General features: G+C 43.7%; 1 protein-coding gene across 1 annotated transcript; it reads right to left on the bottom strand.

The window, feature by feature from the left end:
* Positions 1–807: 807 nt before the first annotated feature.
* On the bottom strand, positions 808–18,181 carry CHRNB3 (cholinergic receptor nicotinic beta 3 subunit). The gene is made up of 8 exons (XM_063180555.1): positions 18,051–18,181; positions 13,591–13,718; positions 12,661–12,730; positions 10,378–10,529; positions 9,294–9,338; positions 4,769–4,878; positions 3,662–4,544; positions 808–2,358 (listed from the first exon to the last, which is right to left on the bottom strand). Exons 3-8 carry the CDS (start codon positions 12,728–12,730, stop codon positions 2,224–2,226), a joined length of 1,395 nt encoding a protein of 464 aa, XP_063036625.1. The 5' UTR covers positions 13,591–13,718; positions 18,051–18,181; the 3' UTR covers positions 808–2,223.
* Positions 18,182–27,854: the final 9,673 nt, after the last annotated feature.

Here is a 27,854-nt window from a genome sequence, read left to right as displayed (position 1 = left end):
ACAAGGGAATGAGTAGTGACACTACAGATGTAGCAGTACCAGATGCAATGCTAGGAAGACTCAAGGCCAGAAACCATACCTGTGCAATTTTCATACATCTCCAACACATGAGCTCTGCTAATCTTCACCAGCATAAACCAGAAAAAGCAGCTTGGCATCAGACACAGACGTGTGAGACAGAGCCATGTGTTGCCTGCGGGTGGGCAACCAAAGTGCTGCATGGTGGAGACCGGACCATCTGTCAGGTGGACACCTGAGGCAGATTCCCAGGAGAGGAGGCTGTCATCTGTCATGGCTAACAGGCTGCCTCCTGGACACAGTGCTCATTGGGAATACCTATCACTACTGGACCTCAAAAGTCTGGAAACACTGGAAAGAAGAGCTTCCTTTCCAGTTCCTACAGACATTTCACAGTACTGTCTAGGGAAACAAAGGCACTTTATGCAAGAAGATAGGAGCAACTGATAGAATGGTCAATGTGTATGTGTTTTATGGTTTTAATGGTCAAGTTTTATGGCAGTATCCTACGCTAAGATATCTCTCTATATTTCCCAAAATAAATGAGTTTATTCCAGCAATATAATAACCACATCTGAATGCTTCTTGCTCAAACTCACAGAGAAATATAAAAAGTAATAAGGACTTTCCAAGAACCTGAAAATCCCTTTGTTTGAATACATTTGGGACAAAACTTTTTAAATGGGCTACAGTCTAGCTTTGTTGACAACAAATCAACAGCAAACCCCAATGTACAGACACCCCAGGAATCATTTACTAAATACATCTTTATTCATAATAATTGCACAATTGAACACAAGTTTCTGCATTGACACAACATGATGGGATTACATTAACTCATGGAGGTCTGACATGCATGCACAATCCAAGCACAAGAACACTCTATGTATTTTTAACAGTTTCTAACTTCCATCTCTAGAGAGACAGTTTCAAGGCTAGCTAAAATTTTAACACAGATGTAGATTGTCCAAAATTTTATCTCCAAATCCCTTGCTAACCCTGAAAATATTTGCAAGTTCTGAATGGGATTTTCTAAAGCACGCCATGTTGGAAAACACTGCCCCAGCAAAAATTGTTCAGGAGTTTCACCTGGGTGTTTTCTGTGACATCTCACTTATTTAACACTTTTAAGAGCTGTTTCTAATAATGCAAAAGGATCCCACAATAAATTAATAAAAGGAGTGAAATTCCAAATTGCCTAGGAAACATGACAACATCTAAAAATGTATCTTCCCGGTGACCAGCCCACCCCATAGCTCTCAAGAGAAACCACCACACTCCTGCAACAACTAAAACTTTCATCTGCCAAAAGAGATATCTGCAGCTTCCCTGCAGCTGAACATTTCAGGAATATCACTGCCGCCTTATGGAATAGCATAGCCACCTTCGCTTAGGTGATCTTCCACTTGTGAACAAGCAGGTGAAGGAATAATAGTTTCTAAATGTGGAGCATTGGGAAAACTCCTCACTTTGTCAGCCTTCTGGTACACTACAGAGCAGCAAGCAAAATTGCAAATAATCCTGAAAAGTGGTCAATACCTTGTAGCTTCCTGATGGCTGAGGTGAGAGAAAAGTGTGCATGGCATAAAGGCTGGTAGCAGGTGGGCAGTGGTAGGTTCTGCCCCATCAAGCTGATCCTACAGCAAGGTGAGGCCAAACAGTCAAGGTTTTGAACATCTCATCGAAGAAGAATTTATACTTTTTCTGATGCACATGCTATGCAATTGCCAGTTCTGACACATAACACAATCTGTAGACACTTACACTGCTTTTTAATTGGTAACACAGATAAACTGAGTAGAGATTTGTGTTCCTACTGTAACTTCTTTTACAATGTAGCATTTGAACTGGCATATCTGTCTTTTAAATACAATAATTCTGCAACACCTTCTACTTCCAATTTTAACTAATTATTTTGGCTTTTATAGTAATACAACCAAGCTAACAATAAAATAATAACCCAGTTGTGCAACCCCAGTTCACTTTAGGCCTTGGCTGTGCACCAAGCTCTTCTCTGATTTCAGCAAAATCTGTAACTGGTATAGTTATTATTAAGATTGAAAGCACTACTAATAAATGCCCACTGTTACCATCACTTTCCCTCATTCTTGCTGCTGCTTCCCCTCTTGTATAGCAGAGACCAAGCTCCAAGGCACCACTGTCCCTTGGCACCGTACTTGTTGTATGTTACTGAGGGAGTGTTTTCTACAAAGTGTTGTTCAACCACATCCGTAATGCAGGGGTAAAGATGAGGACTGAACCCGTCACTGACACCACCAGAAATAACCACAGGAAGATCCGATCCAGGACTTGAGCTACAAACTTCCAGTCTTGTACAACCTGGGAAGGACAGAGGGAGGATAAACGTAAATGGGAACAGTGCCTTGTACTGTGTTGATACTGCTACATACATTTCAGCTCCCCAAATCTGGTTTTAAAATTAGACATTTGTAGTATGTGGTAGCCTAACAGATCACATTTTCAGCATTCATAGCTGCAAATCACTCAAACCCCCAAAGCAATTCCATGGTTCTACACACATGGTGATGAGACTTCCTCAGCCTGCACAAAAGCTTTTAGTTAAGTGCATATAGGAAAATTTACAGACTTAGCCTTGAGGATGGCTTTCCAGTGAACTGGACTTCTTACAGGAAGATCTGCATCTCCCTGTAAATGCCAGGATGAAGCTCTGGCACAGCACTTGGACACAGGCATTGATTCCAGTACAAGCAGTTCGATTTACTTGTTTTTGCGTAAGTGATTTGACGACTCAGATTGGTTACACTCAGGAAGGGAATTTTGAATGCTGAGTGCTGGCACAACTATGCATACAGAAAAGTGCTATTTATTAAGGTGATTCAAGGAACCTTTTTATGAAAATTATTTCAGCTTCAAACAGGTATTAGTCATGGACAGTATGTGTTCACATACTACATGTGCGATTTACTGTTCTTCTTTCTGCTGTAGTCCTCTCCGCACACTTTAAACAAAGCCCTAGCTCTTGCTAGGAGGATGCTAACAGACGTTTTTCCAAATGCATGCCAATTGCTCTACTGTCCTACCCTTGCATGACATTCATTGTTTGCAAACACAGTAATTTGCTATTTTAAAAGCCAGGAGGCTCATTGAGAGGTGAAGGATAGTAGTTGGGAACTAATCTAAACAGGTGTTAGTGAAAATCTAAACAGGTGTTAGTGAAAATCTAGAAAACCTTCACTCAACAAAGAGCAACTATGCAGTGCACGGTATGTGTTAGGAGGCCAGGACTGACACCTGGCAAATGCCATAGAGCTTGCCTTTAAGAGTAAAAGTTACATTTTTGAGCATATGAGTTTAGAGGCTTCCAGATTTGTGTGTATCCCAAACTTACAAAGGACAAGGTTTTTCAAATAAACCCAAACCAGGAATTCCTCCAGGAAAGGCTCCTAGAGTCTCTTATATCTGCAAAGAGCATGGACTCACAGAACAATACACTTGTGCTTGAAGCTATGGTTTGTCTCAAAAAACATTTATCAAAGTCTGAGAAAGAATATGTCTCCGAGGAGAGCAGGAGGAAGAGGCAAAGGGAAAAGCATGAAGAAAAGGAAAGTGCTTGGAAGCCATTGCTGCCAAGGAATTCCCTCCTTGCCCTCCCTCCACCTACCTGTCTGATGAAATGCTCCTTTTTAACGTGCCTGGAAATGTACCGAATGGAGTCTGCTGCCTTTTCCAGAAAGGCAATAACAATTTTTTCTCCGTCTTTTGCTTGCTTGTATTTCTGCTTCCCCAGAAACTTTGATTTCGAGGTGGTTCCCTTTTCTTCAGTCTCTGAGAACGAGTAGCGATCTACATGGGCCCTCATGCAGAGCAGACGAGGCAACTTCTGGAGAAAGAGCCTTTTGACCCAGGGTGCCATGGGATGGTAAGTCGCTGAGGATCGGTGGTGGACATTGATAACAAACACAGTGACGATGATAGAGAGGGTCACAAAAATCATGATGAAGAGCAGATACTCACCGATCAGAGGGATGACTTTGGAAGAAGAAGGGATTATTTCCTCAATCACTAAAAGGAAAACAGTGAGGGAGACTAAAACTGACGTTGATAATGAAAGCTTTTCACCTTCATCTGAAGGTAGGTAAAACACCAGGACAGTTAGAAAAGACAATCCCAGACAAGGGATTATTAAGAAAAGAGTGTAAAACAACGGAAGGCGCCTCAATACAAAGGAGTAAGTGACAAATGGGTAAGAGTACAGCCCATCCTTCCTGTTACCTTTCATACCTTTGGCGTTTAAGATCTCCCACTCCCCATTATCAAAGAAGTCTTTCCTGTCTACATTTTCATCCACTAAAATCAAGTCCACCATATTGCCATCATAAGTCCACGACCCAAACTTCATGGAGCAGTTCTGCCTGTCGAAGGGGAAGAAGGTCACATCCATTGTGCAGGAGCTCTTATAACTGGCCGGTGGTGTCCAGGTCACCACTCCATTGTACTTCACTATGGCTTTGGTCATCAAGGATCCCTCAAAACGTCCATCAGCACTGGGAGTTGGACAGGAAGAAACAGTACCAAGTTCAAGACTATGTTTGCCCCAGTCGTACCCCATTTGAGCTCTGTTTTCCATCCCTCACCTGGAGCACAAGGTGCACAACATTCACACAGCCTAAAGAAGCAGCCTTCTGACAGCACACACAAGCCTCACAGTAGCTGACACACCTTGCCCAAGCTGTGGCCCAAGCCCAGAGCAAGGAGCCATGCTACTTACTTTTCAAACAAAACGATGTCAGGAAGCCACAGAGACTCAGAGGGGACCCGGATAGCAGTGATCCCACCATATTCATCTGGATTCCAGGAGAGCTTGTGGTCGATCCATTCCTATAACAAAACAGCAGAGTCCTCTGCCCACTGATAATCAGCGGCCTCTTTCCTCACCCCTGCATGTGCCTCAACAGCTGCACGCACAGCACAGCAGGCAGAACCTGCTATGAGGCTGCTCAGCTGCAGAGAGGGTGCCAGACAGGCATGCCTGGGAGGTGTTGATCCCCACAGGCACTGCTCCTCCAGACACAGGTGAGACCCAAGAACCCATCCGTAGGCTAGCAACCTCAAAGCCAGCACTCCTGGAGAGCACTTGACTCTCACTTCACTCACCACCCTGCACAGCCCACATGAGAGTAGTCTAAAATGAAGGAGCCGCTTCCTTTTAGCGCAGCAGCTTTCCTTCCCTCTGAGAACCAGCCCAAGATGGTTTTGGCTGGCACAGACCCCATGGACCCTAGGTGATGTGGGTACTAGCACTCAAATGACTAAGAGGTGGCCTTAATTCACTTTTCAGTGGAGACCTGGCTTTTTTCAGTAAACGGAATACAACACCTAATATCTGTACACCGTCCTTGAAAAAAAAAATAAAAATTGGTCTTTCATCAGAAAGACCTGCAGACTGTTGCAGGAAAAATAATATGATGTTATTGTAAAGTATTTGGTTATAAAAGCAGGGAGAATCCTCTCCATTTCCATCATGCTGAACTCTAGAATAACTTAGTCTCTTTTTTTTTGATTTTCAGATAGGGAGGTCATAACAAAGTGGCTCCAACAACCTGGAAATTTCCACAGAAAGGCAATGGAAAATCAGCTCTCTGATCCTTGTTCATTATTGATGAGGATATTCATTTGCCCACAGAAATAGCAGCAATGTCATACAAGAGCTGTCGACTGTGGTCAATACCAAGAAGTGGAAGATTAACCAGTTTCCATTAAGCTGCAGCACTAAGAGATCTCCAGGGATGCAGAGGTCTCAGCCTTCACTGGGTAATTTCCTTCATGACTTAAGGATGAACCAAAAAAGCAATATTGTCTATTAATTCTCCATATGGCTCCCTTCTTACTTCTTTGACTCCACATGCTTCTCACAGCTATACTAGAGAGATTTTATATTGTTCAGGTGTGGAAAGAGAGGAGGGGCCATTGCTGCTCATAGTCTCAGAATGAGGGACAGAGTACACCACTTTTAGCATGATCTTTTTTCTGAAGATGGTTTTCTAACAGATGTCTCCAGAAGCCTAGGCTGTTAAGTGGTCACAGTCTCACCTATGTCCTGGACATTTCCTGTAATAGGTACAACGAGGCTTAGGCTGGAAACATACATCATGCAAGGGGATGAACAGGGCCGAGCACAGTCATCTTGTAGCCTCCTAACACAAGAGCAGCAAATACCCCGTGAGCCACCTGGAGATAGAATCATCCCTCTGGAGTTGAACTGGAGCAGCCTCTTGGCCTGGGTGATTTGCTCCATCTGAAATACTCCACACTTTCTCCCTGCCCTGCATTGATTTCTCTCCCAGCTAAAGTGCTCTTTCGTGTCTGCAAGGCAAATGGTTGTTTCTTCTTACTAGAGCAGAAAATAGGCTGAGTGCAGACTTGGAAGATGAGCAGTTTAAAACAGGAATCTCCCTGTGGGCTATGCTGACACAAACCATAGCATAAGATGCATAAGGCTCTTTCCTCTCTTCTCCATTTTTTCCAAGCTGCTCCAGACATTGCAATTGCTGTCTCCTTCCTCGTGTTCTACCAAATTTCCATTTCTGTGCTGTCATTGAAGAGTTTAACCCGCTGCTAGTGGAACAAAAACCACGAGACTCAGATTCTTGACCCTTGCTAGCAGGGGGTCATAGCTTGCCTGAATCCAGACACTTTCTCAGCAACCACTAAAGGCTCCTCTGAATCTTGTGTGTCAGCCTGCTTGTGTATCAAGTCCCACCATCTTGAACACCAGGATGTTTGAGGTTAACAAAAAAAGGAAAAGAAAATGCTTGTTGTTTAGGTTTGCTTATCCAAGAAAATTAAGACTCTTGCTGAGAAATTATGAAGGTGATCAGGAGCATGGATTCACTAAAAGTAAATCATGCTTGACCAACCCCATTGCTTTCTATGATTAAACAACTCCCTGGATGGTCAAGAGAGAGCACTGGATATTGTCTGCCTTGATTACAGCAAGGCTTTCAACACTGTCTCTCTCAGAACATCCTTGTAGGCAAACTCAGGATGTTTGGACTAGATGAATGAACAGTGAGGTGGGTTGAGACCTGGCAGAAAGGCAGATCCCAAAGAGCTTGTAACCAGTGCCACAGGGTCAGGTTGGAAGCCTGTCACTGGTGGTGTCCCCCAAGGTTCCATACTGGGCCCAGTGTTGTTTAACTTATTCACCAATGACTTGGATGAAGGCGCAGATGCCTTCTCAGCACGACACAAAGTTCAGAGGAGTGGCCAATACACCAGAGGGATGTGCAGCCCGTCAGAAGGACCTTGACAAGCTGGAGGGATGAGAAGAGAAGAAACATCTGAAATGTAACAGAGGCAAGCTCAGGGTCCTGCACCTGGGGAGGAACAACCCCAGGCACCAGCACAGGCTGGGGGTGACCTGCTGGGAAACAGCTCTGTGGAGAAGCACCTGGGGGTCCCGGTGGACAACAAGCTGTCCATGAGCCAGCAGTGTGTCCTGGGGGCCAAGGCCAGTGGGACCCTGGGGTGCATTAGGGAGAGCATTGCCAGGAGGTCAAGGGATGTGATCCTGTCCCTCTGCTCAGCACATCTGGAGTTCTACTCAGCACATCTGGTGAGGAAGATCTGGAGCTCTGTGTCCAATTCTGGGCTCCTCAGGACAGAGAAAACATGGACAAAGCAAGTCCAGCAGGGGTAACAAAGATGATGAGGGGACTGGGTCATCCCTCTTATAAAGAAAAACTGAGGGAGCTGGGCCTACATGAACACACAACTTCCACAGCAGGACACCTGGGTCAGGCACAGGTATTTAGTGCTCAGTCTGAGCTCCTGAGGGCACTTATACATGTGAAAACCACAGCCAGTGCCTCATTTTCCACTCCCTGTGCATTACCTTGGGTCTTGATGCTCTCAGCTCATTAAATGGAGAAATGGTATTAGAAATGGTAACAACTCCAGAGAGCCCAACTCTAGGAAATCACAGTCCTGAGTTTCTTTGAGCTGCCCTAGCTAAAATCTGAGAATTCCAAAGGCTTCCAGAGAAATCAGTTTGTCTACAGTGCACAGGGCCTGGACCTGCAGGTGAAGATGGGTTCCAGGAGAGGGTTGGAAAGGGGAGAGGACAGATGAGGGCAGATGAGTTCTGCTGTCTGCCCAAGTGGATACCCAAAGGGAGCCAAGATGTGGCCTTGTGCACAAAAGGGGCTCTACAATTGCAGCTAAAGGTGGGGAAATTGTAATACTGCAGATAATTCAGGACACGTTCCCAGCAGTTGTATTTGGATCAGAGAGAAATTTCTCCAGCAAAAGGGGAAAATCCTGTCTTCCCCACAGTGAGGGAAGGGCTGAGCTTCTCCCTCTTCAAGGGAAAGACCATCTTTACACGCAATATCCATATTGGTTTTAGGGGTCTTGCTCCAGCCAGAATCTCACACTCGCTGCAGCAGTACAGTAGCCAGACTGAGACAAAAATTGAGTCACATTTCTCATCCACCAGCCCAGTGACCCCCAAGAACTTTTCCTCATGGCATGATTTCAAGTACGGTTTGTTTTTTATGTCCTCTGCCCAGGATCAGCTGACATCTTTACAGATACTCACAAGGCTGAGAGACTTAAAATAATTGTCACAAGGTCAATAAACTGGTGCAATGTAACCTAAACCAAAAACAGTGTTCTTCAGGAGTGAAGAAGAAAGGAGACCTAACAGTTCAACTTGCATCTTTCCATCATTTGTATAAATCACCATCTGTTCCAGAAGCAGTTATGATAGAAAGATCTGATTAATTTGCTACAGCTTTTAATGGGAAAAGGTCTGTGGGGGGTGTGTGCGTGCGTGTGTGTGTGTGTAACATACTGGCCTCTTCTTTGTCTTTACATATGCTGAGGAATGAAGAAATCTATCCGAGGCACCACTCTTGGCTCAGACAAGGGAGACAGTACTTGTGTCACCTCTAAGTATGAGACAGGATAGTCCCTCAGGGCACATATCACATCCCAGGGATAGCCACTGCAATACCAGCTTTCCTGAAATAAATACTGGCTTGAGCACACAGCTGGGGTGCAGGTCAGGAGAAGAGGGCACCCTATGTCCTAAAGGCTACTTGCCTGCCTATCTGTCTCTGTACATAGGCTGAAGGGAGAAGAGTGAAGAAGAACTTCAGGTTAGGTATCTTGGTGCTGGCCACTCAGCATCATGAAATGGGATGGATGGCACAGTGGGCAGCAAACTGAAATGGCTACTCAGCTCAGCAGTTCCCATGGGGAAAAGGGAGGTGTGATGTGGTCTAATTTACCTGTTTCAGCCACACGTTTGTTGTCATCAGCTGATTCTTCTCATCCTAGAGTGAGACAGGGAGAGAGGATTGTAATACCAAAGCAGCCATTAGAAACAGACCCTGTGCCTGCTGAGTCCAACCCTGTGCCAAGATGAGGAGATCCCTATGGTCCTGTTTCCCCATGGGCTTGGGCTCTTCAGTCACCACTAAGAGAAAGTGACTGACTTTCTAGGTACTGTCCCTGCTACCACTGGGAGCCCCTGAGGCTGGAAAACTGAGGTCTGGCATTCCGGAGCTCAAAGGAATCATATGCCAAAGACCCAGGATGCAGCCAGGGCTCAGACAGCAAGTAGTATCAGGTCACACATGCTTGTGGGCTTATAGGATGGCTCATCTCCCCACACTGCTCAGCCTGGAGGGAGTTTGGGAAGATACAAGCTGAAACATTGTCCTAAATATGTAAATAAAGCGCAAAATTAGAGTGTGCCTTCCACAGCACAAGGGGAGGTTACCAGGGACTGGCGGATTGTTGTGTGGGTACCTCTGGGCATTGTGCAAATTCCACCGTGCACTGCAGCAGAAAGAGAAGGGAAAATTTCCAGAAGGGAAGAAACACAGGATTAGCTATGTTGCCTCTAGAGTTTTATCTTAGTGACCAGCTGGGTTAAGACTTGAACTATCTTTGGCATCAATGCTAGCTTGCTTGGAATGAATAACACACAGCCAGCTCTTACTCTTCCTCAGTCCTCTCCTGTAGATGTCTTGTCATTAAATTGCAACATAGATGTCAAGGACTGTCTGGCATGGGTTGTTTGATCAAAACCTTATGGACATTAGGCCATATTCCCTAAGAACAATAGGGAGAAAAGGACCTTCAGGTTTCCTTCAAAACAAATGAGTCCTACAGTCCATGCTGTGGGTGGAGGGGAACGGGGTGGGGAGAAGGTTGTATCACCAGCAGCATTTCATGCTCAGTGTTTTGCTGCCCAACCATCACTGTGCATTTCTTGTGTCAGGAGGCAAAAGCTAATTACATTACCAGTCCTCCCAGGTGAAGGCATAACTATCTATAAAAGTGGTGTTTTACGAACACAACACTTACCACATCCACAAGCTGTGATATCTTTAACCCAAAAAGGACTTTGATGGTGTCGTTGGAGTTTTCCACAGGGCGGACCCATTTCTGATAGCCTTCAAATAAGTGCTTGAGGAGCGCATCCTCATTTTCAGCAACTGAACTGAAGGCATTCACATCTGGAAGAGAGCAACACAGAGTGGAGGCATTGCCAGAAAGCAGACATGTAGAATGCCATGACCTGAAAAAGTGAGACAGAGCAATGATGTGAGGAAAATTCACCTCTGGGCGGGTCTTGTCTTGTATAGCAAATTCTGCAGGAATTCAGATGCACAGACTCTCAGCAGAACCAGGGCAAGTGAATAGAAAGGCAAGATAGCCCAAGCCCAACTCACATAAAAAAAAATCATCAGAGCAGTGATGACTTTGTACCAGGTTTATGCTTTCTATGAACTTTTTGCCAAAGCAGAAAGAGCCCATCAGGCAGCAGTAGGAGCAGGATGATGCAGTCAGAGCTAGATCTGCCAGGCAAGCACAGAGATATCATGGCCTGTACCTACATGACTTGTGACTCCCACAATCACTGACACCAATCTCCCCCTTGCACTTGCTATCATGAATGGGGAAGGGCAGACCATCCATCCTTTCCCAAACTTCAGCCCACTCCCTGTGGTGTTGAGGTTCTGACATGATCTCCATCTCTTCTCTTGTGCACAAACACAGCAACCAAGGGTGAGAAGGATTTTATCTCTCTTCAAAGCCACCACGGAGGAAAAAAGACTGGCTCCACACAACAGGGATCACAGCCAATATTGCTGTGTCAGCAGTCAAAAGGGACCTCACAGGACACTGTCCAGGGCCCAGCTTGTGCCTTGACAGCCCCAGGACGAGCAGAACATCTGTGTCTGGACTGCCAAGCATTAGGAGTGGGAGGGGTCTGCAGGCCCATGGATCTGCAGTGCCACGATCTGACAGTAGGAGAGCCCTGGAGGGCACGGTCAATATGCTCACACACCATGTGCATCAACGATCAGAGTTAAGGCAGCCCCCAACAGGGTCCCTGTACCACATGGAGAGAAAGGGCATTCAAACACAGCAGCCCTTCCAGAGAGAAAACTGGAGGCAGAGGATCATGCTCTGCTTCTACATGGAGGAAAGGATGTGACTACAGACCACTATCTCTGCCCATGTCCCCTTCCCCAGCAGCTGCTGCCCATCTCCTGAGCATGACAGGCTGTGCAGCCTCCTCCACCTCGGTCAGGGTCTGTCTGAGGCTGCAGACAGGGTTACACCTCCCAGCAAGAAACACAGATGAAGAACTGCCCAAAGCAAAAACCTGATCTCACAACAGAGTTTTCCATGGGACAAAATCATTCTTCAATGCTGTCTGGATTCTCTCAGGATAGCACAAGCAACACTGTCATCCCCACTTCCAGACACAGCAAGATATACCATTCCTCTTTGAAGGAGCTATAAACTCTGAAACCTAGTGCTTGCACTCACAAAATAACAGCTTTACTGTCAGATGTTCCAGCACAAGCTGTGTTTGTCCTTTGTATCAGCAATACAGGTGAGGTGGGGTTATCAAGCCCTGGGCAGGCAGAGGCTGGCTGATCAGAGGCACCTTTCACACTCATTTCTACCTGTTCCATCCCAGAGCCAGGCGTAGCTCATGAAGCTGTCAGCACAGTTTATAACAGTCCTCTATAGGGCCACACTCTGTCTTATCACTTTGTCACAAGCTCTTGAGGTCTGCTATTTCCAGAAATGTCCCTTCTGCTTGTTCCAGAGTTTATTCTCATGCCAGAGCTGACCCTAGTCCTCCACAGCAAATAATGTACAGAGTCTGTGATCTGTCCTAGGAAACTAGATTGGTTGCCCAAACATGGCAGATGGGTATTGCATCTGCAACCAAAGGAAGAGAATGTGTTCTTTCTTCTTTCTCTTCTCCCCCCTCACTACCCACAGCCTCAGAGGTCCAACCCCTAGACTCTAAGAGTCTTTGCAGAGCCTCTATCTCCTAGATATTTCGCTTTCCCTTTAGGAGATTCATAGGGGCATATAGTTGTTAAAAACAAGAAATTTAACAGAAAAGCCCGTGAATAGAAAAATCCATAACCCCAAAATATGCACGATCAAAACCAGCTCTGTCTTACTGCCAGAACACATTGCTCTGTTTTCATTTGAGTATGACATCCTGCACACATATATGCAGCCACACACCCTCTGTGTCCGTGGGTGTGTATGACTCCCCCCCCAAAAGAAAACGGTGCCATTTCACAGCCCACATCTCACATAAGGTTCAGGTACCTAATGCTCCAAGGGGGTATAGAAGACAGGTGGTAAAGCTGGGTTCGGGGCTGGATATGTTGAATCTCATCTGCTGAGGAAGCCACAAAAAAGTGAAAAATACTTGAGGAGTCTCAAAAGGAAGAAAGTCAGAAGATTGCTGCCTTTTTAAGACAGCCTCAGTACTTGCAAAAAGACAGTTTAAAAGCAGAAGTTATTAATGAGAAATATCATGTGGGAAAATAGCCTAACAGTTCCTTTGACCAAGCCCCACTTTATGGTTAAGCTAGATAAACCCACAGAGAAAATATTGAACAAAGTAGCACTGCCTTTGAAAAAAGGAAGAGAAGCAGCCATAGGACAGATACATCCCTGAATCTACCATATGATGGACTGAGAGGCAAAAACTGGGGATCTCCCTGGCAGGTTAACATGCATTCAAGTATTCAAGCACTGTCTGCCATCTCTCCCCTCTCCCAGTTTCCTGTCTCTCTCTGTGATCTGTCCAAGAAGCAGCTCCCCATGGGTGCAGGACAAGAGTTCTGGGGCAAAAAGTCTGCTAAACAAACGTGCAAAACACCCCAATAAGTACAGACAAGACACTTAGCCTTTTATCAGTTTGCCTGAAGCATTTCAGGTTTTCTCTTGGTGACAGAAATTCTCCCTTAATTCCCTTTAGCAGCCAGAAGTCAAGCCTAGGATTTTTTGTTAATTTCTAGCCAGCAATTGCCCTACCATCAGTTATTAAAACCTAGTGGTCACACTGACCATGGTTGCAACACAAAGGCAGCAACTGAGACAACTCTCTTCTGCTACTCACACGGTGTTTAAAGGATGACCAAGGGAAGCCAGCATTCACCGTATCCCAGAAAGCAGCAGCTAACTAGCCAACAGAAAAATAAACTTGAACAACTGCAGCTCAGCTTGGAAAGAAGAAGAAATCACACCTACCTGAGCGGCTCAAACACAGCACAATGAGCACTAGGCAAAGCATGGGCATCACCGTGGCTTTTCCTTTAAATCTGATCTTCTGTTTTCATTAGCAAATCGGTCTCATCTTTGCAGGGGACTTAAACAATCTAATTAAAAATCAAAGCAGGCAGTTGAGCCGGCAAGGCAAGGCAGCACCTTCCTAGCCTTATCTTGCCCTCATTATGACGCTTGGTAAATCACACTTCATTGATTTTCAGTCAGCTGTCACATCCCGTAAGCCTTAAACAGGGCTCTGGGTCCTAAACTCTGACTGATCTCCTTGTGGCAGTATTTACATGGCTACAAGCACTGCGGTCTAGGAGTATGCGAGAGGAAAGTCTTTTAAGGAGGAAAAATATCTTTTATGCTACTGCTGATTACAGCTGGGGAAAAGAAAAAAAACAGACTGCAGTTCAGACCCAAAGACAAATCAGATGCCTTAAAGATTATCTGATTATCTGTTCCAGGTGTATCGGTTGTAGAGGCAGACTCCCTACAGACCTAACTTAGCTTATTCCATGCTATGCTTGCTGTTCTGGAGCTATAAAATAGATTTGGGGGGCAAAAAACATCCAGTAAGAAGTAAGTGGGAAAACAATCTGATTTCTAAATTTATATCTCATACACAAAATATCACAGACAGCAGCACAGAAGTCCTTGCACAGTACTATCCACTGGCACAGCTTAACAGAGAATGCTGCCCCGGAGTCTTGTGTTTATAAATGGGAGTGAGGATTATTTAGCCAGTTTCTCTGCAGTCAGACCTCTGTCAGTCCCCCTCCAGTGATACCTCACACAAGGCTCCTTTCAGAAACCACCAGAAATTAGAAGCAATCACCAGAAATTGCTGATAATCAAAAGGGATGCAGGTTCCTCTTTTTCCATCCCCCTGACACTTCTCTGCTGAAGGATTATCAGGATCTTCTCTGTTTTCTTCTCAAATGAGAGTTAGTTTGGCATATCTCTCTAAATAGGCAGTTTTCTCCTGAACTTTTCAAGTTTAGGAAGAGGCATTCAAAAGTCTTTTAGCTTGTCCCCAAACCCAAAACTCCTCCTGCTTTGATTATTTCTTACTGCCTATTAAATTGCTTGCTGCCTTTTATATGGGAAGCCTGGGGGTTTTTCAGCAACACAGGGTACACTTCTGGCAGTGGTCCAGATTTTGGTACAGTCACAGGTTTTGTGATTCAGATTTGCCTTATCTAACATCCTCAAAGAGGATTGATAACTGGCAGCTGTAATCTTACCAGATTATTCATCTTGCTGTAACGAAACATTTGCCATATAAGTGTGGTTCAAAGTCATACTGCTGCTGCAAGTAACATTCTTGTAGTGTCCTATCAACTTATTCATGCTTCTGTGACCTTGCAGCCTGCTGCATCCCCAGCTCTCAGGCAGGCCACTGGCAGCAACTCAGTGAGTTTGCTTTTTCCACTACTCTACTACACACAAGAAATCTGCAAGGGCCCTTCCTAGCTCCACAGTTCTGCCCCTGGTCACCCAGCAGGACTAGAGGAGCAGCTGGCTTCTTCCTCACCTTTCCTCATCTCAGATGCAGAAAGCCATGCAAAAGCAAGAGTGCAACCAAAAAACCATCTTCAATGAAGTGGACTTTCAACACCAGCTGCTGTAACTTCTCAGTTTCCCTATTAGATCAACACCAGGCACAAGTACACAACTTCTTGAGCTACACAGGAAAGCTCCTTTTTTTTAATGCTGTCTTCAAGAGAACAGCAGTCATTTGGCTGGAGTGGTGGGGACAGACAGCACCACAGACTGCCACAAAACTGAGTCTAAACAAAATCATTCTGCCCGATACAAATTTTTCTGCAACAAGGTTACCACTTTAAAATGCTCACTGCAGATTATCGCATACTTTCCAACATGTTTGTTGTCATGTACAGGACTCAGCACCCTCAGATTATCCATCCTTTAGCCTCATGACTGCAAGCCCCAGCCTTTGCCTATTGACACCTCTGATTGTAGTTACTGCCTGAGATTGCATTCAGGCATTGCTCTGTTAGGCAATATGAGAGACACTTGTTTCTCACAGGGCTTTAACATGCTGCCTTGTGGCAATGGAGTTAATTTATTATCTGCCTACAGGAGTAGGCTTTTTGCTACTACACGATAGTTGCTTAGAGGGAAATATGAAGTATGGTAGCATTACCATTGCCCCCACTCACTGCCTAGACAGTGGCAAGAGCTAAGGACCAGGTTTGCCTGGTCATTGGCTTCCAGAGTTACCAGACTGCCAGAGGAGAGTATTAGAGACAGAAATTCTGTTTGCCTGTTGTTTTCTGTTCACAAGTCTTCATGCAGCCCTGCACTCCAACATTTTGGAAAGGGAAGTAGGCATGAATACTCCCATTTTGCCAAGTGGGCCATGAAGCATAAGGTGCATCTATTTGAGATAGCAAATTAATTCTTGGGCAGGACTCTTCTTGTGGCAGTAGCTAAGTAGCTATTCTCTACAGAGAAAATGTCTTTGCTTTACCACAGGTTTCATAGGACTTGTAATTAATTTGAGGCTGCAGTTCCAGGCTGCAAAGAGCCATGCACAACCTAGACACAAGCAACACTGGAGCTGGGCCTCAGTCTCTAGGCAGCAAAAATGCCAAGAAAAAGAGAAATCTACCTAGAGGCACAAATCCATCTTTTGAGCACACATGGTTAATATTAGCAGCAACTGAAAACTCAAGGTTATGATGGACAGTCCTAAGCCATGTTACCTGAAGGCACCATGCAGTCAAGCATGGAAAACAGATTCCAGGGAAAGGTGACAGTGCTGTCTGGCAATCAGAGGGTGGGAAACCTGGACTAAATGAGAAGGATGGTGAAGGGGAAGGACATAGATGAGAGATGCTCTGAACCAAAACTGTGAGGCTTTGTTTCAAAAATCGAGAGCCAAAGTAGAGTTTGCTGCACTTCCAGGTTTGTCAGCTCCAGGCAGGAAAAAAGAGAGATAAGGTAGCACTATGGAAGAAGAGACACCTTTTAGGTAGACGTGTCTTCTCCTTCCCAAACACCTCTGAGCTTTCCTGGTACATGTAGGTGACATGCCAGAAGCCAAGGAAGGCCAACCTGAAATGCCAGGACTTGTGATGGAGCCAGGCTCTTGGAAGCTCCCAAGGGAGGACTAAATCCATATTGTCATGAACACTTGCCCATAGGTGGTAAGGGAGAGTATCTGGAGAAAAAATAGGGTGGTAAAGGGCAGAATTCCTGGAATCTCATCTTTGCCCTGACACTTCTCATGTTCTTTCTAATCTCAGTTCTTGCCAGCAGCAGACACCTCTCTTCACCTTGCAGCTTCTCAAAACGTGTGCTTTCACTGGGCAAGAACAGAGCTGGTTTTAGCCAGTTCACCAGTTATTTTTGCAGCACCAAACATTTCCACGTGCCAGATGGAACAGTTTGGAGCCAACAGCCCACCTCTCCATACATCCTGTCCACTCTCCTCCAGCTTCCTGTCCCTGCAAACGCCCTCCTTCTTTCTCATGGCTTGCTTCCTGGCCCTGTGAGATGCAAAGCTGTGTTTCGTGTCAGGTACAAACAGGCGACGTGTGTATTTGTGAATGCGAAATGTGTGGACACCGACAATGGGATAGTTGCGAATTCTAATAATAACTGAGGAAAAAAAAGCATGGAAAAAGGCCTTTGAACCTATCTTTTTTTTGCAATTAACCCTGGTTGATTTAGGAGCATTGGAATTAAGGTGTTAAGGATGTTGCTTTTTGCTTGTAGTTAATCCATAAAAAGCTCTGCAATAATAACCTTTTGAAGTAAAATTTTAGAATATTACTTGTATCTTTGAAACTATAGCTTTGGAATATATATAAAGGAAATATGCTTATCTCACGCCTTATTGAAGCAGAGAAAAACAGTTTGAGAAGGAAGATGAACATCACCTCAAGGGTTTATGGTTTTGACCAAAGGGAAGCTGGACATCACTGTTAAGAGATTTATAGTCTCTGCAATTAAAAGGTGGACACACATCTGGGGAGCTGGACCCCACCAGATGGGATTCGTGTTTCTTCTTTCAGAAACTGGACCATCACCACCTGGGGATACTCCTTTGAAAATACATCCTAAGAAATTAAAATCACAATAGTGTATAGAATTGTGATGTAATAATTTGGAATAAAAATTGCTGATGAGTAAAAATTGGAAATAGAAACTGTTGAAAAAAAACCTGATGAGTACCCCTATAAATATCTGTAACCATCAATTATCGGTGTGCAGTTGGAGGGAAAACTTCCCCCACTGTATCCAGCGCTGTATTGCTCATACTTTACCATATTAAATAATAAATTGATTGCTGCTTGAATATTGGCCTAGTCAAGCTTCTTATTCATAACAGCTCCACCAAGCAAACCCCAATGCAGTCCTCCCTGCTGCCCTTTTCCCCTCTAATCCATCCCTCCTCCTCCGCACACCCTTTTCTACCGCAGTTCCTCAGCACAGTCGCCACTTTCCTCCTCCACCTGGCCCTCCGCCTTTTCCCCCCTCGCTCAGGCCGAGCGGAGGTGCTCCGGCCCGCTGCAGCCTTTCCGCGGCGCCGTGGCCGCAGTCCCAGCTCCCCGCCGTGGCAGGCCGCGGGCAGCGCAGGCCGCGCCGCGGGGCCCGGCTGCTCTCGGGCCTGCAGCCCTGCCGAGGGAATGCACACGGCTGCTGCAGTATGACACGCTGCGAGAGCCCTGTTTGGGAGACCAGGGTAACGTGAAGTGCTGGGAACTCATGGATGGAAATGTATGCGTCTGTCTCTGTATCAGCCAAGGAGAACGCACTAGCCAGCGGAGCAGGCTCAGAAAGGGCTGAGGGGAGCCCTTCAGGCGGCTGCCTGAACTGAACTCGAAAAAGTTGCACCCACGCAGTTGTTCCGGCGGTGATCAGGCTCTGCACGTACAGGGACAAGGTTTTGCAGAACGACAGTCGTTTCCGTCCTTGATTTCCTTGGCACCTTGCTACCATGAGGAAAGCCCTCCCTGCCCTCCTTCCCGTTTCTACCACATCCCTGTGATTGCAGACTTGAGACGGAGTTCAAGTCTGAGTCTCTGTGCCTTCTGGCATTGCAGAGTCCATGCAACTGCCTGCTGCACATTGCTCTGCAAAAACCTCCCAGTGCTTCACCCGGAGTGGGACACGGGTCTTGGGGAGGTGCAGAGTGTTTTCATCACTGCACGCACATTAATGTTTCTAATAGGTGGTGCATCACCTTCTGCATTAGAATCGTTGTTTTCCTTTTTCATTTCTAACTTTACCATGAGGCCTCATTTAGGAGTGTCTTGCAGCACTGTGGTGACTTCCTGCATTTTGGTGACACTAATTAGCTTTGAATATGATAATTTTCAAATCCATTTGTTCTGAGTTAATGATTGTAAACAAAGGTGTGGCTCAGCTCTGCCAGTTTCTCAGCTTTTCTTTCCATTTCATCAAGCTCATCTCTGCTTTCATAAATGCTCCTCGCAGCTCAAATTTTATGGGCAGCATCATGGACTTGCTGTTCAGATGTCAAGGCTTGCAATATTTCAGAGGTAAGCAAACAACTAGCAAGGATCAAGACTTTGCAAGATGCCAGAGAAAAATCTGCTTTAACAACAACTGCTTCAGGAATGACAGAGGAATTTGGTTCATACCTAACTGCATGAGCCTCTCAGCCTCTCATTTTCAATGGTTACACCTGCTGTCTAGAAGCCTTTATCCCAACACATGCAGTGCTCTATGACAAGAGGTTCTGCTTTCTCATTCTGATTGAATACAGGCTTTTTATCCCCAAGGCAATCATAAAATTTAAAGGGCAATTCTTGCCACGTCCCATGGTCTCAGTAAGCTGCATGACTCCTTGCACACCTTTGTCCATTTCATACACTTCTCTTTGGATGTGACAGCTCCACTATACAGCCAGAATGGTGGTAGCTGACAAATTTTCTTTTTGGAACTGCTCCATCTGGCATAGGAGGATGAGGGGCTCCCTTGAAGATATAGCAAAATTAAATGCTTTGTCAAAAATTAGATGAACTCTGCAAGCTCTGTTCCTGCCCGCATTTGAGGGCATTTGCTCTTTATGATCATTTGCTGAGTCAACTCAGATGATTGTCCTGTGGGCCCACATAGTCCATGCAATCCAAATAAGGGGGATTTTTTTAGCTTTAGAAATGTATTTTGACAGAGGTAATAATTCTGGACTGTCTAAAAGATGAAAGCAATTATCATGTTTCATTAGAAATGTTTGGAAGCCAATACTTCTCTGTGTCTTTCTTCATTATATTACTGTATGCTGTTGAGGTGCTATTAGAAGCTGTTCTGTTTTTACAGAAAATGCAACAGCACTAATTGTCTCAGCCATATTCAGCCTCACAAAACTCAGGGTCCCATGATGTGCATGCATTTTACTTCAGATCATCCCTGGCTACAAAGTTGAAACTGCTCTGGCAGCAGACCAGTCAACAGACCAGACCTCACCTCTGTCAAAGTATCACAATACCACCTTCTCCATGGGAAAACAGGGTTGAGAGATTTTGCAAGGGGTTATTAATGTAATACCACCTGCCAACTCCTACCTGTCCTTCTCTAGGGTGTCACAGCAGGGCTCAATCAGCCCTCTGCTGTTCTGAAGACTCCTGCCTGAAAGTTTGAACTGGGATGCGAGCCTTCTATCCAGAGATGCTTGCTTGCCATGCTGAGTCTTATATTGTTAGGATTATTGCCAACCACTTCATAAAGAAAAATACTTATTCTTTCTAGAGGTTTCTTAAGATTAGATAGAAATGTTTACAGGTAGGAACCAAAGACACTATATGCAGGACCATCATTTTGAACACCAGTGATGTTTGGGGCTTCTGTTTTCACTGATTCATAAACAAAGATAGTACACTTAAATGTAGACCTAGAAACCAACTTTCACATAACTTCCAGAATATATAATATTAATAATAACTTATTAAATGAAGCATTATAGTTCTCTTGAATGTCTGCCTATATGCTTAAAATTCCATGTTATCTACCTCTAGGTATTTGCTTGCTAAGTCATGATCATGAATATGTACAAACAACACCCGATCAGACTTCATGCCTGAGAGTACTGAGTGTAGAAGAAATAAAGGCATTTGGCATGCATGCATGATAGCCTATAGCCTCAACAGAACAATTCTCAGTAATATCAACTAGCCTGGAACTATGGAAACAATTGATGTTAAACATGAGTCTAAAGATAGCATAGCGTACCAGATGCTTTCACCAGATGCTTCATTCAGTTTCTGAATGAAGTCAGACTATGCTTTTCATATAATTTGCAAAAATTAACCTTTGGGCAATATATAATCATAACAAAAGTGATGTGAAAGTAATGTTAGGTAGTAGAATGTCCTGTAATTATTTGCTAATAATGGGTTTGTAATTATTTGATATAATTTTGTAATTAAGTGGTATAACCCATGCATATATCTTAAAACAGTGTAAGTTCATCAAATAGATTAAAGTTATGAAATAGCAAACTGGAAGGTTTTGATACTTAAACTGCTGTCTCTACTCGATGATGTATTTTATATCTGTCATTTGTTTTGCTTCTAACAAGCCAGAGAAGCTGAATACAAAACCAAATGTTTACATCTTCACCTTACTGGAAAGCATAATTGATATTATCTATAAAACATGCAAAAACTAGTTTTGCCTTTTCTATCATGTCAGAATATCCTATTTCCTCTAACTTTTAATGGCCTGCCTGTGTCTAGTCAGAAGAATTAACCTAAAGGTATGTAGGTAACTTCACCTGTTCGTAAACTGATGCTGGGTTGCAATAACTGCCTGAACTGGGAGCAGAGTCTGACAATTTGTATATATTAGGAGGAAGTGGAACATAGGGGATAACAGCCAAAATGCTCTGCAGACTACTCCCACGGTGCAGGAGAAATGGTCTGGGAAAATGTCCAGTTCTCCAACAGAAGGCTGGTAGGTGTAGGGCCAGTCCCTGGCAAGATGATGGGGTAGAGTGCCAGGAGAGAACTTGGCATGGTCCTGATAGAGCTTACAGAACAAATGCCATCTCCACTAAACTTCACAAAGGCTCAAAACCACCTTTTAACTGCCTCAGACAAAACTGGGCTGCTGTTCTCCTTCTCCACATTATCATCCTTGCATCTCTGCATGGGGGAAACTCTTCACATTCACTTTCAATGCAAGTCAGCTAATAGACCTGGTTTCATATGGTTTGTAAATTTTTGAGGCTTTCAGTGAGCCCAGAGAGCTTGATGCATTAACACCAGGTGCAAACAACATGATAATAAGTGAAATCAGAAGGAGAAATAAAAAGACTGCAGCGTTTAATTCAGAGTTTAATTCCTTTATGGGTAATGGGGATGACTATTTGCATAGGAATGCTATCAGGCACCTTACTCAGTCAGGTAAATAACCATTTATCATTGTAGCTGGATTTTACCTTACTGTGATCTGACAGCAGCAGCAGAGCCTGCAACACTACTGTGAGCTCATCTCCCGTTGTGACATCATGAGCAAGCACTTGGCAGCTGAAGCTACATATGACTTCATGACTTTGTTCCAAAAGAACAATGCTGCTTTGTCTTGTCTGAGACAATGAGGCTGCCACAGAAACTCTTTTCTGCACAAAACTGAGAAAAGTCCATGGTGGACTTCATGAAGATACAACACCGTTTTCAAAAATTCAAAGAAGAAATGATGGCTTCAGCAAAGCTTTGCCCAAAATGTTCAGTTAGGCTTTTAACATTTCAGTATTAGCAGGTCTTTTACAGTTGATTTTTTTTGAGAGGTGGAGGGGGAAAGCTACATCAGTGTTGAGGACATTGCTCAGAAAACCATCCCATCCCTTGGGAATTGCTAAGCTCTTTTTTATATCTCTTATATATATGAATCAAGAGGCAAGCAGAATAAAAGCAAAACTCAGCTTGAAAGCACAGAGTGAAATCCATTAAAATACTAAGCAAGCATCCTCTTTCCTCAGGCCAAACTCATCCATTAACCCGAAGCAGTCTTCAGAGACATGCTTTTCATTCCAAAGCTGTTTCCAACAGCCTTTTCCATTTTCATCTCTGTGGTAATTTTATAGTATGAATCAGCAAAAAGTTACCAGTCCATAAGAAGAGGTTTCTGCCTCACCTTCTGAATTTAATTCCCTGTTCAATTGCTGACAAGCTCTGTAACTGAGTAGGTCAGTGTCTCATCATGCACAAAAGATCAGAAAATGTGTTGGAAAACACAGATGTTTAAATTCTGATAGTAATAGTAGAAAAAAAAATTTTGTTAAGAGAGAAGAGCGATGCTGTAGATGATCAAGATGAGGCACACAAGGAACAGTCAGAGAAAATTATATACTGTTCGATATTATAAAAGATTTCTAGCAGGGAGAATAGTCTTACTTCTATACTCATATCTCATCACAGAGACGGATTTTTCAGGCAGCAAGATTTTATGGCAATCCTACTATGGAAAACAAGCAAGGACAATGCCATCTCCTATATATGTAAACTTTTGATTTCTTCTGTCTGAAGGAGTAAAAGGTGTTGAAGGATGCTAGGCTTTTATTTGGTGTAGAAATCCAGGCAACACTGTGAACAACACAAGAAAGCACCATTTGCAGATATTTATTTAATTTCATTGGATCTTATCACTGAAGTCATATACATGTCAATAACCTGGTGGCTATTATATGAATCAAAAAATCCAAGTTCTAGCAACCTTAGTATACAGGTCAAGAGGTAAATATCAATATTGATGGAAGGTTGGTTATCACCATAGTGATACTATTAGGTTAAGCTTGCTTGAACATTTAAGTGTAAAATTTATTACATATATATTTACAGTTTTTTTTCAGTTATATGAAGATTTACCATGAGGAACTCTTGAGTTTGTCAGCTGATGACAGTATCAAAGAAAGGTAGCTCCACTGATCCTATAACTGGTTTATGGATACCTATGTTGGACACAGATCATTTACAAACAAGATGACTTCTTTAAGATGAAACAGCTACATGAGCATTCACTTGGGGGAATAGATGCTTCCTATTATACACAAGCAAGAGATTTCCGTGTTGTATTATCCATACTGAAGAACCTGCCCAGTTCCTCACCATGCTGAACACATAAATAAACTCTGAGCAATTTCAGTCCCTTGTCATGCAAACAAAAAGAACACTAATAAATATATTTTCCTGTCTGAACTTAGAAAGAAAAAAAGAATTAAGATAAGAACTGAAAGTATGTATTACAAGAGTATTTGAGGTTATTGTTAAATAAATTCTTTTTCACTCATCCAATACAATACCACAAATATTCTCCTGACAGCAACTCCTAGAATTCCTCAGATTAAAACCACTACCACGAAATCATTTGATATAACATTGTATCAGCTCAGGACACCTATGAGACTTGCCTGCATGATCAAGCTTAAAATAGTTAGAATGAAACATTTATTAGTAAGGCCATTTTCTGTGGCCTGAGCTCACACGACCTCCTGTGAGAGCTGTAAGATTCCACCTTGCTAGTTCACAACCGTCTTGGGAATAACTCTTCCTTTAGGTTTTCTTTATGTGCAGACAGTATTGTTCTGGACCTGACAGCATCAGCATCACTGAAGTGATGAATGAAGAGTCTGATCCTATCAATACAAAATAAAGAAGAAGAAAAAAAAACAAGCCACACCAAAAAAGGGCAAGAAATTTGGACTGAGCTGTAAAAGTAGACATCCAAAACTTCCTTCTTTCAGAGTGAGCAGCTTGGTTATTATCACAAACCTGTAAGTTCAGGTGGAAGTCTAGAGATTTCTTAAGCCTTCCTCTTAATATAGTAAAAGTACCACCCCTGAAAATGTCTTCCTTTCTGAAGACAAAAAAAACCCCAACTTTTTCTGCAAAATACGTGCGTGAGATTCTGGAAAAGTATGAGAATGGGTGACTGACCCGTGCAATGGAGGAATGCTGAAGGAAGAATGTAAGGAAAAACAATGATTGTCATAAAGTAAGATGAAATTATCTCAGCGCAAGAGGGACTGGATAGAAAATTTTGCTTTAGGAATACAGCAGCATCATTCAGTCCTAAGATCCAGTAAACAGCTTTCCCTGAAATTAGTTGAGAGTAATGTTTTCCTGAGCTAACCAGGCCATCGTGGGAGGGTAGTGTTTATGTGACTCAGCCCAATATAAAGTAGAGAAAATAGATAACTCAAAAAATCAGCTTGCAAAACAGTAACTGGCCTGAGCTGAGTGTAACCTGCATATTTCTTCCCAGTAACTCTGAGGACACAGTGTCATGACACCAAGCATTTAGAGACCAGTAATGGGAATTTGAACAGTATATTTGAATTGTGATTCCACTGATATTGCAGCTGCTATATTGTGATTGTGCTTCAATTCCAGTAAATTGCTGCAACATTCTGCTACATCAAAGTCCTGGATATAGCCATAAGAACTTGGTTAGAGAGTATTGGACTATGGCTGCAGGCTACTAAATGAGCCTAACACAAAAGAAGACACAATCACTGGAGGCAAGACCTCCTCCTTTTTCTGGATTACCTGTCCCAGGTCATTGAATTGAAGAGCTTCCAGTAGAAAGTCACACATCTTTCATAGCCTCAAATACTGGAGCGTTGGTTCTTCTACAGATGATGAGTACAGCCTCAGACTCTGCATCTTTAGTGAAACCTGAAAGGAAGGGGGAAGCCTGCCTGATTTCCTCAAGTTATCCATGAATTTTTAAAAAATCAAATCAAACCAAACCAACAAACAAAACAAACCACAACAAAGAAAAAACCACCACCCCAAGCACCACCACCACAACGACGGGGAGGGGAGGGGAGGGGAGGGGAGGGGAGGGGAGGGGAGGGGAGAGGAGGGGAGGGGAGGGGAGGGGAGGGGAGGGGAGGGGAGGGGAGGGGAGGGGAGGGGAGGGGAGGGGAGGGGAGGGGAGGGGAGGGGAGGGGAGGGGAGGGAGAAAAGGAGCAACTAGAAATAACTGCCTGGATCCAGAAAAGCAAATAACAGGAGGAGTCCCTTGGAAAGCATTCAGAAACTGTTAAGGTTTTGTTTTACCCAATCGACTATCTTCCTTTCCTTCTTCGTACATTCAGAATGGGATTTGCTTTGCACTTTCTTCAGCTGCAAGAAAACTCCTTCATGATTCACACAGGACACCAAGGCCTTAAATCCCAACAGAGCTGAAGGAAAACAAAATGTCAGCAAGACAGAAGATTTCTTGGACATGTTGATTTCCTTAATTTGCTGCCATAGTTTTTAAGACCACATCAGTGACAACATAGACAAGATGGTAACTGGAAACACAGGAGTAAACAGAGTGGTGACAAAGAACTCCCTCAGCATGACAAGAAGTGATTCAAGTATTTAGCTATTAATTAAAAAACATACCTCTTGTGCTTGAAGTCCCAGTTAGACAGGGAAATCTAATACTTTGCAGAGGTGCAAGAAGAAAAAATGCAAACATTGCACATAGATCAGATACCCTGCTGCAGCAAAAGGGGAACTGGGGTAATAGGGAGAAGTAAGCGAAGTGGCATTGAGTCAAAATGTAGGGTACTCCTTCACTGCCTCTGTAGTAGCTGTATTTTAATAAACATGTTCTTGGCTTTAGATGTAACTGACTTCAAACTCTCTCCTCTTTATCTCTTATTCTTCTCTTCCCGCCAGTTTTCCTTCAATACAATTGCTACTCACCAATACTTCTGTTTAGAAGTGACTCCAGTTCCTATCTGTTAAAGCATCTGCCCATTTAAAAATAAATATTTCTGTAGTTTAATGATGGAAATTTTTTGCCAGTTTTGCTATTTTCTAACTCGTTTGAATTATTCAGTTTGTAAAATAGACTTCAGTGAAGTGCATTTAAACAAATGTCAGCTACTTCACATACACTTGAACAACCACATCCCATTCTACAATTACAACCTCTGCTTTTTAACTCCCAATCACATCTTTTCAGAGGTGTTTACGAAATTGGTGCTAATGCAGGTACCACTTGTGGTCAATGCAAACAGTAACTGTTGCAGACCTCTTTAACAGATGATTGTGTGGATGTACCAGATCCCAAAAGGAGAGGAAATTTTAACACACGCTAGTGGAACATATTGTGCTTATTAGCTAGAATTATTTTCCTAGCCTCACCAGTAGCAGAGAGCCTTCATCTTCTCTTTCTATACTGCTACTACAGAAGAGAGACTGTGAAAGAGTGAGGGACAGGGTGCAGTGCATAAAGTCAATTGCTAAAAGAGAATCAGTTGATTCTGTACCAGTCTTTTCTCTCCACTTCACAGCTCTGTGGTACTGAGAGCCCTCATATGTCAACTGAAGTCCACACTTAGCCCAGACATGACTACATCAGGAGTTAACATGACTTTTTTTTTTGGCAAGGAAAAAAAATAGCTGCTGCAGGAGAAATTCAAGCATGTTATCACAATAGGCTGCATCTCTTCTTAGTAATTTCATCTGCTAAGAGGAAAGGAGGACAACTGCAGTCGCAGCAGTCCCCTCTTCAGCATATTAATTCCGAAACTGTCCAGACAAGGAATAATCAATCCCCTCAAAAGAAGAAACATTTTTGAGTCAGCTGTTAAATCAATTTCACCAATGCAAACAGCTTAAAGACACAAGGACTCTGCGCACCAACCATGTATCAGCCATCTACCACTGTACCTAAAATTTAACTTGCAGATTTAGTTTTGTTCGGCTGCTTCCCTGAAGGGTTATCAAGTTAAAAGACCCAAAGGAAGGGCCCAACAAACACAGCAGCCAGAGCATAAGGTGGGGGGGAAACAGGGAAGCATGGCCCAGGTGGAAGGAAATGGTGCTGAACATTCAGAGTAGGAAGCTACCCATGTATTTTCAGAAGAAGCTGACATAATGCTCATTGCATCCAGAGGAAAGGATTTATTTCTCCTCATGCCCTGCTTTTGGCCCTGTCTTTAACTTGTATCAGGTGTGGTACTATTGCTGCCTCTGCTGCCTCTCCACTACAAGCCAAACCTGCTGCTTTAGTGAGCTGAAAGTGCCACACAGAGGGGTGCAGCCAGCACCTGAGTCACTTCCAGAGAACTGGAGGACATAAGAAGGGTGGTGGTGAGAGTACACAACCAAGTGTTGGGGCGCAGAGCTGGGTGGCAGAGGGTGCGGTATTGCAGTAATGCACTCTGCTTCAGAAAGTCACACTTGAAATTCCTGCAGAGTAAGAAGAGAGGGTTTTCTGCAGAGAAAACAGACACAATCTGC

The sequence above is a fragment of the Melospiza melodia genome, chromosome Z (genome assembly GCF_035770615.1).
Source record: "Melospiza melodia melodia isolate bMelMel2 chromosome Z, bMelMel2.pri, whole genome shotgun sequence".
Taxonomy (NCBI): domain Eukaryota; kingdom Metazoa; phylum Chordata; class Aves; order Passeriformes; family Passerellidae; genus Melospiza; species Melospiza melodia.
The sequence above is the reverse complement of the archived record's forward strand: the minus strand, read 5'-3'. Positions and strand labels throughout refer to the sequence as shown.

Bases quoted from the DNA above. Each gene is read 5' to 3' on its own strand.
- CHRNB3 (XM_063180555.1), bottom strand. From the start codon at position 12,730: ATGAGATTCAACATATCCAGCCCCGAACCCAGCTTTACCACCTGTCTT. The intron at 9,339-10,377 runs GTAAGTGTTGTG...GTCTCACTCTAG, and splicing joins TATCACAGCTTGTGGATGTG to GATGAGAAGAATCAGCTGAT. The intron at 4,545-4,768 runs GTAAGTAGCATG...TCCAACTCCCAG, and splicing joins GACATCGTTTTGTTTGAAAA to TGCTGATGGACGTTTTGAGG.